This window comes from Diuraphis noxia, unplaced genomic scaffold (genome assembly GCF_037042655.1).
Source record: "Diuraphis noxia isolate RWA-SAM2 unplaced genomic scaffold, SU_Dnox_SAM2 contig0004, whole genome shotgun sequence".
In the NCBI taxonomy this organism is placed as follows: Eukaryota; Metazoa; Arthropoda; class Insecta; order Hemiptera; family Aphididae; genus Diuraphis; species Diuraphis noxia.
Window position 1 is genome coordinate 41,032,608 of NW_028301714.1, and position 15,747 is coordinate 41,048,354.

The 15,747-nt window shown below is 28.3% G+C and overlaps 4 protein-coding genes across 5 annotated transcripts; 2 read left to right on the forward strand and 2 right to left on the reverse strand.

Moving 5' to 3' along the window:
- The first annotated feature begins 35 nt into the window (after window positions 1-35).
- On the forward strand, window positions 36-1,014 carry mRpS34 (mitochondrial ribosomal protein S34). Its single transcript, XM_015518180.2, has 3 exons — window positions 36-456; window positions 513-725; window positions 798-1,014. Exons 1-3 carry the CDS (start codon window positions 283-285, stop codon window positions 939-941), a joined length of 531 nt encoding a protein of 176 aa, XP_015373666.1. The 5' UTR covers window positions 36-282; the 3' UTR covers window positions 942-1,014.
- Window positions 938-2,006, reverse strand: NdufA3 (NADH:ubiquinone oxidoreductase subunit A3). The gene is made up of 3 exons (XM_015518182.2): window positions 1,844-2,006; window positions 1,632-1,784; window positions 938-1,129 (listed from the first exon to the last, which is right to left on the reverse strand). The coding sequence occupies exons 1-3, from the start codon at window positions 1,887-1,889 to the stop codon at window positions 1,086-1,088; spliced, it is 243 nt and encodes an 80-aa protein (XP_015373668.1). The 5' UTR covers window positions 1,890-2,006; the 3' UTR covers window positions 938-1,085.
- Window positions 2,007-4,901: 2,895 nt separating this feature from the next.
- Window positions 4,902-13,320, forward strand: LOC107168698 (5'-3' RNA helicase armi-like). Its single transcript, XM_015518199.2, has 14 exons — window positions 4,902-5,581; window positions 5,662-5,924; window positions 6,018-6,180; window positions 6,798-6,958; window positions 7,087-7,230; window positions 7,304-7,450; window positions 8,227-8,344; window positions 10,213-10,375; window positions 10,709-11,225; window positions 11,560-11,756; window positions 11,854-12,021; window positions 12,087-12,373; window positions 12,451-12,696; window positions 12,765-13,320. Exons 1-14 carry the CDS (start codon window positions 5,468-5,470, stop codon window positions 13,095-13,097), a joined length of 3,021 nt encoding a protein of 1,006 aa, XP_015373685.2. The 5' UTR covers window positions 4,902-5,467; the 3' UTR covers window positions 13,098-13,320.
- Window positions 13,303-15,714, reverse strand: Sys1 (Sys1 golgi trafficking protein). 2 transcript variants are annotated; one of them, XM_015518179.2, is made up of 5 exons: window positions 15,375-15,714; window positions 15,191-15,236; window positions 14,921-15,113; window positions 13,692-13,756; window positions 13,303-13,630 (listed from the first exon to the last, which is right to left on the reverse strand). In XM_015518179.2, exons 2-5 carry the CDS (start codon window positions 15,232-15,234, stop codon window positions 13,387-13,389), a joined length of 546 nt encoding a protein of 181 aa, XP_015373665.1. In that variant the 5' UTR covers window positions 15,235-15,236; window positions 15,375-15,714; the 3' UTR covers window positions 13,303-13,386. The 2 variants fall into 2 exon arrangements, with proteins under 2 accessions (XP_015373665.1, XP_015373664.1); XM_015518178.2 differs by having other exon boundaries at window positions 15,191-15,279; window positions 15,375-15,709.
- Window positions 15,715-15,747: the final 33 nt, after the last annotated feature.

Here is a 15,747-nt window from a genome sequence, read left to right on the forward strand (position 1 = left end):
TCGGCTTACATGTATTATCAGTAATATTACTAATATTATTCTGTTTTGTGGTACTTAACTTTATATTCTGCTGATCTCTGAACTAATTCTGTGATTCTTTTAAAACTCTTGAGTGTAGTGCGTAGAGTACCATAAAGCATGATCTAAAGACTTATCTGTGGACTGAGTAATTCTTGCTATTTTACAGCTAAGACATCAACTAATACTATATCAAAACTTCTTAAGAACACGGGTATACAACATTCGTATACACCTCATTTTTAAAAAAAGAATTGTGCCAAGATGTCTGTCAAATTAATTGGTAGAGCTACAAATTTGTATGGTAAGACACTCTGGGAAATTTTAGGCAATCTGAGAACCACTGGAGTTGGTCGTCTAGTAACTAGGAACTCCTATGATCGATACGAAGAACCTTGCTTTTTCAAAATCTTGTCAGTCGAACCCACTGCACAAATAGTAAGTGATCATAACAACTTTTAGTTGAAAATTACTTGACAAGCACTTTTTTATAGGAAGATAAAGCAAGGAAAATAATTGTTCACGCAGAGAAAATATTTAGAGGTAAAGTTTACAAAGAACCTGTTGAAATATACAGTGTATCATACAAACCTGATTATCGACTAATACCCAAAGACGAAGAACAGTTGTGGTGGGATCGATTGGCCAATTGCAAACCACGAGAGAAGATTGTGCCTGGATCTATTGAGCTACCGCCTCTTATGAAAGTTAGTTTAAATTCTTTACTACCTATGTCTGGCATTAATTTAATCAATAACATTGTAAATTTTGTTTTTTAGTTGATATTAGAACGAGACAATAAAGATTCTAATATTAAATTGCAATTAAAAATAAGAGGTGGACGAGATAATGTTGCTCAATCAGATATAACAAAAGTTGCATCATACAGTCCGAGTTTTTTCAAAAATCAACAAAGTAGTTAATAATTAATATGTCTTGTATTTATAATTATACATAGTTTTTTTTTTCATAAATATTAGAAGGATTTGTTTTTTATTTTATTTGTTATTATTTCTAACAACTATTAATTCAACAACATACAATCTTAAGAATTCAATTATAAATTTTCAATTCTTGATGTGTGGAACTCTAGGGTCATCTGGTCGGTAAACTGAAAAAAAAAAATTAATAACTAGTAGTATACACTTAATAAAGGTAGAATGAAATGGTTTTTTTTTTAATTTTTGATGTTATTAATATTTTCATATTTCACTAAATTGTTCAGTAACAGAACACTGATGTATAATTAGGAAACATTCGTAATTGTATTACAAATCATAAATAAGTTTGTATTCAAATAAAAAGTATATGAAGCTTACTTAATAATAAATTAGTTTTGTGGAATTTAAATTAGAAACTGGGTATGGATATCATATCAATGGTGTAACCAAAAGAGGAAGTGTTAAGGGCTTAAGGCTTTAGAACTCTTAGAGGAAAAAAATAATTGTTATATTACTTAGGGGTTAGAACATACTGGACAAAGATGTAGTCAAGGTAAATAGGCATTGAGAACTATTGAGAAGGATAATAGTTAATATTATTTATATAATCTTATATTGAATTTATTAAAAACAATTATACCATGCATACAGATAAGTATTTATAATACTTACGGGTATATTTCAATTTATATTTTTTATTGTTTCCATCATTTTCTTGGTATCTATAAGTATGGTACATAATTAGCCCTACGCCTACAATGCAGAATGGAGAACATATTGTAATCAATGGCATTTCATGCAGAGCTTGTCGGAAAATGCCCTTGACTGCAAGAAAAAATTAAGTTAATGTTGGGCAGTTTTTTTTTTTTAGTTTCAATACTTACTTCCCGCTCCATATTTTTCAGGCTTTAGAATTGTATCGTATTTCATTTTGGTATTTCAAGCCCGTTCGGGATACAAATTACAACATAAATCTAGAACAAATTTTTATAAAAACTAAATTTTTTCCAAATTAATTTTTATCAAATTATATCTGTGGATTGGGTTAAGCATAAAGTTGGTAATAACCTTGTGTTATGCAAGATAATCAATGTATGAACTACGAATGGATGGGCGGCATGATTTCTACACTTATTAGAGTGGTTATGATTGGTCAATATTTAAATGGCGGCAAATTCAAAACTATAAAATAAAATATTTATTGTTTTTGTTTATGTACTAATGAAATATAGAAAATAATAGAACAATAAATTTCATTATAATTAGGAAAAATTAAATAAAATAATGTTAATAAATGAGAATTATGTGTATTATTATGGTTTATGTTCACTATTAAATATATTTTGTGATTAATAATTTTTATGTAACTTTTTTTCAAGTTCAAAAACCAAAAACAGGTGGGAACTGTTTATATGTTTATCACAATACCGTTTTCGTATCGTTTACTCATCAAAGGTTTTATGTACTTGGTTTATATATTAAATAATATCATACCTATACAGAATATCCATCTAATTAAAATAACTCAAAATGATAAAAGATTAAAATAATACTGACAATTGTTGTTCTTATAATGCTTAAATGCATATTATTTATTTTATTTCTATAAAATTTTTTATAAAAAATCAGTTGGAAATAAAAAAAATCATGTATCCACTATACAACACAAAAACGAATTTATGTTAAAAAAAATTAAATGACGTAGCAATTTATAGCAAAAAAAAAAATAAGTATCTTAAATAAATCACAAGTTATATTAGGTGTTTATATTAGCTGAAGCACCCCCAGATCAAAAACGGAAAAATTATATGAAAAAGTTTCTTTTGTTTTACGTAAGGTTGTTTAAATATTGAAAGAGATGTTGTTAATAAAATTACTTCTTCAGAAATATTGGAAATATATTCCAATTCCACTAATAAAAGAAAAATAGTATTAGTGTAATATAGTATATTATATATTATGTATAGTATAGTATATTATGTATAATATACTATATTATGTAAACATAGTATTATTATTTATTACCTAATCTTTGAGATGATTGTGCCTCATGTAAGTGACTGCTAAAAATGTAAATTGTATAATTATTTTGATATCAGTTATTAAATAAAATAATATTATTTATCTGTTTATACTAGGTCATTATTTGAATCACCTAAATAATAATATAGGTAATATACCTAATGTATTTATGAGGTAAATATTTGTGTGCTTATGTTTTTATAATGCATTTAAGATTGGTTATAGTAATTATAAAATTGAAGTAGGAACTTGGAGTGTGGGGGCGTAGCCCCCACGGGTCTGTTTCATCTACATAATTTTAGCACCCCCAGTGTTTGGCCTCTATAGTTGCGCCTATGCACCCATTGTATGATTTTTAAATGTTTTGCTCTATTTTGACCCTTTCATCTTCTTCAGACAATTTTTATCCGTCCTCGCTGGTTTAACTGATGCTAAACCAGTAAGGTTTTCTTTGTTTCCTTCCATTAATTTCCATCAACTTTCAGCGGTCAGTATCGGTGGCGTCGACTCCGTGGAATGACAGACAAATCTTTTTAAATTTGATAATATTTGATTTCTCGCTTGTGTGGATGTCTTACGTAACTCGTGTCTGATGATATTGTGTTGTAGATTTTTCACTCATTTTCAATCTATCTTTAATTTATTTAGCAACTGGTCGATCGCTTAAGCTGGCCCACAATATTTTGGTGTCGACAAAGTTAAGCATGAAATTTTTATATTTATATAATATTTTACAATAAGTATAAGTGCTGTAAGGATAGAAATATTATAAGAATAAAATAAAGATAAAATAAGAGGGACTGATGACTTGAGCGAAGAGTCCATTCGGCGATGGGACTTCTTGAAGTTGTAAAACATACTTGTCAGGTTTGTACAGATTATGCAGGAGTACCCCTGTACCACACTCTATTCCGCAAAAATGAAATACTTATGGAATATGGATTTAAATATATATATATATATATACTCGGAGAATATAGATTTAAAAACATATGGTATCATTCAAAAAAGTTAATGGTTTATAACTAATGACGATAAAATAGTAACAAAATTCAATATGTTTTATATCGAAATGACGAAATACTACATTTTATGTTTCAGAATATGATGGCCGATGGGTATTAAAAAGGTTTGTCGACTTGTAAAAGAGTAAAATACTTAGAATGATATAAAATTGTAAAAAGGAATTTAGGAACTTTTAAAGAACTTTCAATAATAATGAGTAATGAGTGTGGACAGTGGACACTATAATAATAACTGTATCATTCTATATTTATAGTGAATTTTTTTTTTTAACAATAAATGCATGATAATATATTTTATATGTAAAGAAGACAAACAATTGTATTTTTAAAATATATTATTTTCTTTATAACCTATATCCAATTTTGAAATAAAAATTTGTTAGTTACTCTTTGTATTGCTCGTTTATAAAATAAAGAATTACTCAATGATCAATTGTGTGTTTTATTTGTATCGTAAAAGTGTCATTTATATTCTTTAACTTTATAAAAAAAAAAAATATGAAAAGTATATATTTTTTTAATTTATTAAAATAAATTGTTACATTTGGTTTACTATACAAAAACAGTATTCTTTAATACAAATATAAATTATGGTTCTCACAATGTCTGGTAAAGTGTCCGTTAACGGCGTTAACTAACTGGACATTGTAAGAACCACTATATATACTATATAGGGACATTAGGAACCGACCTAAATAAATGAAATGTTTAGCTGAACTATATTGTAAAAGGTAAATTTAAGATTTTGTTTAGAGCAACACTAACGTATGCATTTAATATGTATTGTGGACTTTCTTATCAGTTTTCCGTAAGAAAAATGTAATTTTTGTGATGAGACCATTCAGATTTGGGTCGCTATCTTAGCATATGTTCTGTATTTCTGTGATAGTACATCGCACATGGCGATTTATTTTGGTGACAGCGCGACGCACATGGCTTGTTGCTTGTTATATAATCGTTAATTAATAATTATTTGTTATTTTAGTATATAATATGTAATTTTCATAGTTTGTTTTGGTGTTCTATTTCTATAACACCTTAGGATCATCGACTTCAATTGGATATTGGAATGTGGGGTTATTTATGTCGGCAGTCAGCGATGTGAACGATCTAATAATTGCTGCATTTTATTCCAGTGCTGTTGATCTTGATAATATTATTAGGTACCTATATTATTATATATTTATATAGGTGCACAATAAATTTTTCCGATTTCCTGTGGCTCGTCGCGCAAACAATAGATTATAGTTGTGTCAACTAATGTTGTATGCCCGATTAGAAACAAATATGGTTATTGTGTAGTGTGTAGTTAGTTGTACACTGTGTACTGTGCGTCTGTGCTTCGTCTTACAACTCTCCTAGTCAGCGAATATCGTTTTACATTTTTTTATTTTACCGTGTTGCTCATATAAAGAAATACATACCTTCTGGTTGCTCAAAACAGCGTTTTAAATAGTGATCATGACGTCTATGTTGAATAACGTCTGGAGTTGGATAGTCGGGAAACCCGATGTGCCCGATGTACCCAAAAATATTTTTTTTGAAAAAGATGTGACGGCAGATAATGATTTTTGGGTAAGATCCTTCGCTCTATTAAATAGTTATTATTGGTATTAAATCACACTCATGCCAATACGTTAATGCTTAATGTTTAGATATCTTGCATTTTGAACCCGTCATTGGATGTTAGATATGTGAATGGTATAGTGACAAAGATATTAGACACTGACAAATGTATTATTAACAACAAATACCACTATCAGCCAAAAACTGAGAAAGAAATTCGGAACTTCCCATTCATAGAATTAAACAGTCCCGTCAGAATATCTGTCTACAGGGAAAAGAACTCTGACAATGCAGAATGGAAGGTTGCAAGTTGTTTTCTATCCAAAAACGGCCCTCGTCATCAGCCTGATGTGTATGTTCTGTAACAGCACGTTTTAATAGATAAATAAATAATCAATTACATATAATGTATTTTGTTAATAATGCATAAATTTAATTTCTTTAGAATTAGATCTAATGAATCTGTCCGTGTTCTCCTTGATGACATTGAACCAACACCCCAAGATGGAGATATTGTTGAAAATGATGATGATGAAAATGAAATGACTATTGAAGTGTTGGGTGATATGCCTAGAGTAATTGGTTTTGAAGAGGAAACAAATATACAGGTATTAAGATTTAACTTCTATTTAATGAACCGGTTATTATTAAATAAAAATCTTATTATTTTTCTTATATTTAAGAGGACGCTACACACTAATTTGCTGTCTTCGTCTTTCAAATGTGTTACATAGAAAATTTACGTTAAGCAACTTATGTTTAATTCTGTTAATTAAAAAATTAGAGAAAATTGACCTATTATGAAACTTGATGTTCAGAACGTTATATGTGTTTGTATGTGGGTTTTTTTTGATAACTTAATTTTTAAGTGAATTATGAACAGTTTTAATTTACCCTTTTTATATACACCTAACTTGCTACAAAATTGAACTGTCATAAAAAAACCCACCTACAAACTCAGATAATTTTTTTAACATCAAGTTTTGAAATAGGCTGATTCATTCTAATTTTTAAACTAACAGAGCTAAACGAGATCTGCTAAGCGTAAATTTCATAATTTTTATTATGTTATGAACTTGTAGGATGGAGATAACAAGTGATTGTGTAGTGTCCTCTTAGGCCCATTTCACATAGGGCGCCTATGTGAAACAGGCCTTAAGTTAAAAAAAATGTTTATTTTATCCAAGATAAATCGTTAACATTTATATTACACTTCACGCTTTAGATATTATTTAGAAATAACAGCTATGTTGAGGAGAAAAAATTAAACGATTATCAAACTATGCAAGGAAATAATGTACAATTGTCAATTGTTAATAAAAATAAATTGCCTATAGTAATTGGAGTGCAGTCAGAATATATTTTTGACATTAATCTTAAAGGAAAGTATGTTATTATCTGTGTGTTTGTTACTATTATGATAAATAATAACTAATAACCATCAAACAAAAATCGTAAAAAACTTTCTAAATATGTTCTCATGTTAAGCATTAACTGTTAATTTCTTTTTCAAGGCATTTAGGAAAATCTACTGAAAAAGTTGAATTTATTTTTGAAAATATTACTTACAAAGTAGGCATAAACATTGATGTCACTGATTCAAGAATGATTCTTCCAAGTAATCCAGGTTTTTATTCTAAGCGAGAAATTGATATGCAGTATGTATTAATATTACCAAAAAAATCTATTTACCACAAGTTTGTAATTCACTATAATAATTTAACTACATAGGAGATTATTTGAACTGCAAAATGATCCTATAGTTCGCGGTGTTCGTAATTATGCTGGACCACAGTTTCCATCAGTCCGTTTATCAAATTGGAGTATTCCACATCAATTGACAAAATGTTATTGGTCTGAAGATGGGAAATTTAATCAGTAATATAAATTTTATTTACATATATATTTCACAATTGCAGTACAGTTCAATGATAAAAAAATGTGTGTATATATATATAAATATACTAGACGGTACTCATCCAGTCATCCAACACGTCTTGTCTTCCCGTCCCGCCTAGCTTTTTCGGCATGGAAGGATATTCGTTATCATCAATGAAGGTGGTTAATTAAGATGTAAATAGGTCGCAACGGTACCTGTACTTTGTACTAATTGCTGCTGCGTACCGTGTGTCAATTGACCATTAAAAAATTACTTAATTTGATTTAAAAAATGTTCATTGTTGAAATGAGTTAGCCTAACCTAGCAAGTTTAAGTTTGGTAGTCTCAAAGTTAGCCTCTAGGTCAAAATACTTATTATTTTTTTTTTAATGTAATAATATGAAATTATCTCATATTTTGAAAAACTAGCAAATGATACATTGTAATGTTTCTAATATATTTGATTGCAAAATTGTATATATTTCTAAATAATTATAATTTTTCTTCAGACTAGTTATTTTTCTAAAAAAGATACTAAAATGCTATGTGTCCACTTGAAATATAGTTCTCTTCACATAGATCTAATGGTAATAACTTAATTAACCAATGAAATTTTTGATTAATCATACATTTGTGAACAATGCACATACTCAAACATAAATACATGTAATTTTTCAGCTTATAAATTCTTGAAATTTAAATTTAAATCAACCATTATTTGAAATTAGTTTAACAAAGAAGTATTTGCAATTTATTATTTTTATTTGTAATTTAGAAACTTGAATGAAGTTAAAAGTAATATTCAAAAATTATATCCAGCTGCTTTTGAAACTCTTGTCTACCAAAATTATAAAGCAAAATATCATACTCTTTTATTCATGGAAGAAATAGAAGTAAGTATACTTTATATGTATTTAAGGTATTATAAGGCTTTATAAGTTTTTTAGGTGTTTATAACTCATTGTTCTTATAGGCGTGTCCACGGGGGGTGCAGGGTATGCACCTGCACCCTGTGCAATATCAAGTGGCACCATGAATTATTAAGAAAAATTATTAAAAAAAGGGGCCTAGTGCCCATTAGCCCCTTGGGTACCAGGTTGCACCCTCTGCTTCAAAGGTCTAGACTAGTGATGGGCAAAAGTGACTAATTACTACCGACTTAGTCGGTAGTACCATATGACTAATTTAGTTACTCGAACATTTTTAATATTCGACTAATTATTATTATTCGACTTATTTTTATTATTCGACTAATTATTATTATTCGACTTATTTTTATTATTCGACTAATTATTATTATTCGACTTATTTTTATTATTCGACTAATTATTATTATTCGACTTATTTTTATTACTCGACTAATTATTATTATTTGATTAATTTTTATTATTTAACTTATTATCATTATTTAATTCGACTTATTTTTATTATTCAACTGATTTTTATTGGACTGATTGCAAACTAGCATGAAATATGAATTACTTTAATTCAACAATATAACAAAAATAATAATAATATAACAAAAAACATAAACCTTACAGGAAAAATAAATACAAATTTACAACTGTTTTAAATTTTTGTTTAAAAATATTAACATATCTAAATTTTTTGGATGTGTTCTATTTCTTTTTGCTGACATGATTTCACCTGCTTTTGAAAAAATTCTCTCTGAAGGTACTGAGGTAGCAGGGATCACTAAATACTTCAATGCTAAGTTGAATATTTTTAGTGAAATAGCACCACACGTTTGATGAATTTTTTTTACTCAACATTTTATAGGAGTTTATGTATAACAGTTTAAACTTAATAGCTGAAGAGAAGACGTTACAGCCTATAGTCTATCTCTATAGTCTATACCGCGTATGACTGTCGAATGATAACTAACTACTAAGGTACTTTGGGTATTAAAAATATTTATCTAAATAAAATCAATGCAGAACAATAGACCTTACAATTTCTTAGAATTACCCATTTGTAAAAACCTAGCGGCTAACACAATATTATGGTCTCCTATGTAAACCTTTGTAGTGTGTGCGACGTGCGCCGTGCGTGTCATTATCGGTATTTTTGTTTTGACTAGTTTTAAATAGAATTACGACTAAAATTTAAATTTCTTAGAATTACCGATTTATCAGTTATTTTAATCGAATAATTAGTCGACTAATTTCATTTATTCATATTAGTTGGTTGGTAAAAAGTAGTCGAATAATTAGTCGACTAATTTCATTTATTCATATTAGTTGGTTGAAAAAAAGTAGTCGACTAATTATTCGACTAATTTCTATGATTTGTATACAGCTGGTCGTGCAAATTATTAGTCGAATAATAGTCGGTAGTACGTGATGAAAACCGACTAATAGTCGGTAGTATCAAATAGTCGTTTCTGCCCATCACTAGTCTAGACACTCCTATGATTGTTCTACTATACTCCAAAATTGATTAATTGCAATTGTAATTTGTATTCATATATAAAAATTATTTACTTAATACAAACATAAAAAAATTAAAAACAATAAATGATTTAATAAGTTATTACATAAAATAAATATAAATTAGTAACATATTATTAGGTATTGATAATTTAATGAGAGACTTGGGATTAATATTGAACCTCTTACATCTACTTCTACATTTAATCTGGATTGCTCATGAAGCATTATATAATCATTTCCATTTTCATTATATTTATTCAAATTGTAATCGTAATGATACTTACTACTTACTATATTCTTCAAATTATATAATTTTATATAAATTCTAGATAACTGCAAGTCTTCAAAAATATGCACAAGAAAGAATACATTTTGAGCATGCAGGTGAATATCTAATTCTTAAAATACCTGATCTTTCTGAGCAACGGCCTTCTTTAATTACTGGTGATAGAGCTACAGTTACAGATCCACCAAACTGTACTAAAAGACTAGGTAAATGTTTTTTTAATCAAATTAATAACTATTGACTCAAAATTGTATATATTACACCATTGTTGTAACTATTATAAACATAATATCATGAACTTTGTTTTCTAGTATTAGTTGAGAGTAGTACTATTGATTAAAATACATACTTAAATATAATGTAATTTTATATTTAATGTACTAAGTGACTTGACTATTTAAAATAACTTCTAAAATCAATCAATTTTTATTATACTATACCATTATCTTATGAATTTAGAAGTCAGTAGGAGTGATTGTATTTTACTAAAAATTTCATGTTTTAAACGCATTACTTAAGGTGATAAAAATTGCAAATAGGTGAATGTGGACTCTATGAAGGCATAATTCATAAAGTCTTGGCGGACGAAATATGGTTAAAATTTGATCCAGAATTTCATAATATATGTGGCCATTGGGATTATAGCGTTAATTTTTTTAACGCCAGAATGATGTATCGTAAACTACACGAAGTAGTTAATGAAATGTGGAAAAAGAACAGATTAGGTGAATCATTCTTGTTTCCATATAGGGATTCTTTAGAATACCAGCCATCAAAATTGAAGATTCTAAGCCATGATAACATAAGCTCTAACGACAGTTTAGAGGAAAATTTAAAAAAAGATAGCAATACTCTGTTACTACAACCAAAGGTTGTGCAAAAGATCAGATGGTTTAATAATAAATTGAACTCAGAACAAAGAAATGCTGTCATTAACATTCTAAAAGGTGAAGGGAGACCAATGCCTTATATTATTTATGGACCACCCGGAACTGGTAAAACAATAACTTTAACGGAAACCATCATTCAAGTATACAAAGAATTCCCCAAAAGCAGGTTAGTATTTTAAATTCTCTGTTGCTCAACTTATTACAAACATGAAATACTGCTGAATAGTGACTCAATCGGGGTGAAGTATCTCTGTCCTGTAGAGCTATATTTTAGTATTTATATCTAATTGTGTTCAAGTATTGATGTAATTTATAGTAATAAAATATATCAATTTCATAATATATACTAAATAAAAATATACATTATGGGTTATCTGGAAATTTTCTGGCTGTCCTACTACTGCTGAACAAACATTTCTGTAACTCACCTGTCTTCTGGGATATTGGTCAGTAAATTTTTTATGATTTTCATTAATTTTTTGATATTTTACTGTTTTTAGACTGTTGATTTGTGCTCCAACCAATTCTGCCGTTGATATATTACTGTCTAAACTTGTGAATTCTGGTTTATTCAACAACACTATTATGAAGCGTTTAGTTGGCTATAATCATTTTATCGGTTTGTCTTATGATATGGATTATGATGAATATTGTGCTTTGCCTGAACTTGATAGTACATATCATACCGGTGAATCAGGTAACAAGAAATCACTTGTATTTATATTAGACTAATAACTCCAGAAATTAAATTGGTCTAAATTGTAAGAATAATGTATTAATTTATATTTTTTTAGATGCTAGGTTAATTAAAAAACAGGATATTCTTAAATTACGAATAGTTCTTGCCACTGAAGGTACAGCTGGATTAATGTATATGATGGGCTTAAAGAGTGGAACTTTTACTCATATATTTATAGATGAAGCTGGACAATCAACAGAACCGGATATATTATTACCACTTTGTAGGTGTCTTGTGACTTAAGTTTTTTAAAAAAACATGTTTTTATTGTTACAACTGATTTTTTAGCATTTTTGGATCCACAGCGAGATGGACAAGTTGTATTGGCTGGAGATCCCAAGCAGTTGGGGCCTGTAGTTATGTCATTATTAGCAAAATATTATGGTGGTCTTGAACTGTCTATGTTATCTCGTTTTATTAATTACCCTTCATATCTGAGAGATATTGATAGTTTTCCTGAATATAATGGTTATAACCCAAAGCTTATTACACATTTAATACAGAATTATCGATCTTTGCCAGAAATTATGTTGAATTTCAATAAATTATTTTATAAATCATTATTAGTGCCAACTGTAAGTAATGATAACACTTTATGTATAACAAAATGATATTTATAGAGTGTAAACATTTCAAATGTCGATTATTATAGATATTGAATGATAATGCACGGGAAAGAATATTATTAAAAAACTTGAATGAAAATACTCATTGGGACATTGGTTGTAAAGGGCCAGTTATTGTGCATGGTATCATTGGTGAAGATAGCCAAGATCCCAATAGTCCTTCATGGTTTAATCCCCATGAAGCCTTTCAAGTCTTATTGTACTTTACAAGATTAATGAAATCTGGTATATCTGCTGATGACATTGGAATTATCACCCCATACTCTTCTCAAGTAAAGAATAATATTATATTCCATACACACTTTTATGATTTTATCTTTTTATTTTGTATATGATACAGGTTTCTAAAATTAATGAGTTATTGAAAATGTACCATCCAGATATTAAATTACCAAAAGTAGGCTCAGTAGAAATGTTCCAAGGACAAGAGAGGATGGTTATTATCATATCCATAGTTCGAAGCAAATCCACAGCAGGACGCGAAAAAGATAAGAAATTTAGACTCGGCTTTCTTGTTGCCAATGAACGAACCAATGTTGCATTGTCCAGGGCAAAATCATTGCTCATTATAATTGGAGATCCATGTACAATGAAAATGAATTCCAATTGGAAGTTTGTACTATTACAAGCAATCAAAAATGATAACTATATTGGATGTAATGTTACTATATAAATAGTTTTAATAATAATTTTTAATTTTTCACAACTTAAATTGTATTATTAAACTACTTTTTATACAAAATGATTATTTAAATGAAATTATAATATAATATATTGTATTTTCACAGCCAATATTAAAGATACATTTATAAATGTTATATAATTTTATATTTTCTGTTAATATATATTATATGATTAAAAATAAAACAAATTATGGCTGACTTTACAACAAATAACATGTTATTACTTTAAAAATTAATACTTAGTTTTAATATAAAAATCAATATTTAAACTGTGTACATTTACAAATCAACTTTTGGCGTTTGTCCACTATTTACAGGTATAGAGTTTAACTCTGTCCGCATACACAAAAATTCAGCGCATATACATGTAATTGCTGCACATGAAGCATTTAATAACCACCAAAATGGAGTAGGCAATGATCTGTTATACCACACACAAGCTGCCAAGTGTAAGGTGTGTATGGTACAAGAAAAATCTAAACACAATCGATATCGTTCAACAATGCGCCAAATGAATGTAGCCCTAAACAGTGACAATTTTAAGGTAGATTGTTTTGCTGGATTATTCTCAATTTCATACTCACCCACTAAGTGCATTCAAAGCAAACACGGCGATAACAAACTTTTCACTGTTCACTTTGTTCAACTCCTGTAATAATAGGCAGATTATATTAAGCAGTGTCATAGGCAGATAATAGTAGGTAAGAAGCGGTGTATGTAGGGGGATGGGCTAAGCTTTTCGCAAAGAATAATTATGTCCATATAACAATAATAATAATTATATATTTATCAAGTTTCATTTACATATATAACACTAATAAACACTGGGGCATATTATATTCATATACTTCTCGATGGATTAACAATTATATAGGTATAGCAAACATAAAGAAAAAAGAATTGATAAAAATTGAAGTTGCAACCCACACAACCACTTGAGATTATGAGATTGGATGAAAAAAAAAAAATTATTTTTTATTGCCCATTATTTTTATGATAATATAAACAGTTTTCTTAAAAATGTATTTTATGTTTTGTATCTGGAAGAACTAAGAAAGCACCTTCTTTATTTTTCAAACCTAGACTTGTTTTACAACTATGTTATGAGCAAGGCTTGGAAGTTCTAGCAAATGCATATTTTTATTGGTTGGTCTTAGGACATTCAGAGTAAGATACAAAATTGTTTCAAACTTATCTAATGTCATAAACAAAATTTTATTTTGCTAATTTTTGCATATTTGTGATTTTTAGTGATATTTTGCAAATTTTGAGTTTTAAGTGCTATTAAAAAGCATATTTTATATAAAAAGAAAATAAACTAAATTGTATTGAATAATGAATATTATGCTAACAAAAAAAAAACAGTACATTTTAGTTACTATTGCCGATCGCACAGGTTATTCCGTTCGTTTCCAATAATTTAGTTATTTTTAAAATTTTATCAAATGTACTGCAGTTATTGTGAATTCGTTCGAAGGTTAGATAGAAAATGTTCCAGAGCCGTAAAAGTGCACACTTCTCAAATATTTACTATATCATATTGATATTTTATATAAAACTTGTATAATTTAAAAAAGTCTAAAAATTAGTTTATAAAAAAATTTTTGTTAACAAAATTTTAATTTGTATATTTTCCAATTTTAAGTGCTATTTATAGCGCTTATTGTGGTGTTTTTAAGTGCATATTAAAGCGCTAAAAAATTACTATAATAGTGCTATAACTTCTGAGCCCTGGCTCCCCTATTGAAAAATCCTGTGTATGTCACTGATTTTTAAGTGTGTTAAATATTATTTTATTGTTGTTATTAAGTACTTTGAATTCAAATATGATGTCCAACGATCTTGAAGTGCCAACTATATAGCTGATAATAGTGATCCAAACACACATGGTGAAGTAGTAAAGACATTGGACAGATACTATTTGAGCGACAATCAATGCAGGATCCCAAACAGTGATACGAAAGTGTCCAGTGCCGGTAGAAAGGCGGCTGTATGTTGCAGCTTTACTGAGGGTAAAATGCAAAATGTTGACGATATTAAATGTAGTATGATTTTTGACATTGTAACATTTTATTTTACTCACTCGCTGTTGAATCTATTCAATATTGACCACAGTGATATGGACATGGCTGGAAAATGGAACGTCCTCATAAATACAAATGTCCGTATAAACTGTATTACATGAAAGGTTAAACAATGATATTGGATTTTTTCAGATATTCAAGGCGTTTAGGAAGACTGTTGAGATTTTAGAATAGTAAAATTACCTTTTCCGTATTTAGTTTGGTTGAAAAGGTAGTTTTTTTATAAACTTTGTATTGTTAAACCTCGTAGAATCACACACAAGACACAACCGTAACATGAAATAGTAATTATCACTAATTATAGAAATAGCATAATTTCTTCTATTCTTTATCGACTATAATATCAAAACTAAAACAGTCAGATCACTGAAAATATGTGTAATTGTAACGTGTATTAAGTATTATAAACGTAATTAACGTATTTAGTATTGAATATTATAAAATAGGGTATACCGACATCATACCGTACAGCAATTTGCAATTATCATTATTTGCAACGTTTGTTGTTTGTTGATTTTACTTATCACAATTATTTCTGTATTATCATTGAACTTAA

Coding starts and splice junctions, on each gene's coding strand:
- mRpS34 (XM_015518180.2), top strand. CDS start 283: ATGTCTGTCAAATTAATTGGTAGAGCTACAAATTTGTATGGTAAGACA. Junction 457..512: donor TCGAACCCACTGCACAAATA/GTAAGTGATCAT, acceptor ACTTTTTTATAG/GAAGATAAAGCAAGGAAAAT. Junction 726..797: donor AGCTACCGCCTCTTATGAAA/GTTAGTTTAAAT, acceptor TTTGTTTTTTAG/TTGATATTAGAACGAGACAA.
- Sys1 (XM_015518178.2), bottom strand. CDS start 15,258: ATGAGGACGTTCCATTTTCCAGCCATGTCCATATCACTGTGGTCAATA. Junction 15,114..15,190: donor TTGAATAGATTCAACAGCGA/GTGAGTAAAATA, acceptor TTTTACCCTCAG/TAAAGCTGCAACATACAGCC. Junction 13,757..14,920: donor ACATCATATTTGAATTCAAA/GTACTTAATAAC, acceptor CTATTATTACAG/GAGTTGAACAAAGTGAACAG.
- LOC107168698 (XM_015518199.2), top strand. CDS start 5,468: ATGACGTCTATGTTGAATAACGTCTGGAGTTGGATAGTCGGGAAACCC. Junction 5,925..6,017: donor CCTCGTCATCAGCCTGATGT/GTATGTTCTGTA, acceptor TAATTTCTTTAG/AATTAGATCTAATGAATCTG. Junction 11,757..11,853: donor ATATCATACCGGTGAATCAG/GTAACAAGAAAT, acceptor ATATTTTTTTAG/ATGCTAGGTTAATTAAAAAA.
- NdufA3 (XM_015518182.2), bottom strand. CDS start 1,889: ATGAAATACGATACAATTCTAAAGCCTGAAAAATATGGAGCGGGAA. Junction 1,785..1,843: donor TGAAAAATATGGAGCGGGAA/GTAAGTATTGAA, acceptor TTTTTCTTGCAG/TCAAGGGCATTTTCCGACAA. Junction 1,130..1,631: donor ATATAAATTGAAATATACCC/GTAAGTATTATA, acceptor TTTTTTTTTCAG/TTTACCGACCAGATGACCCT.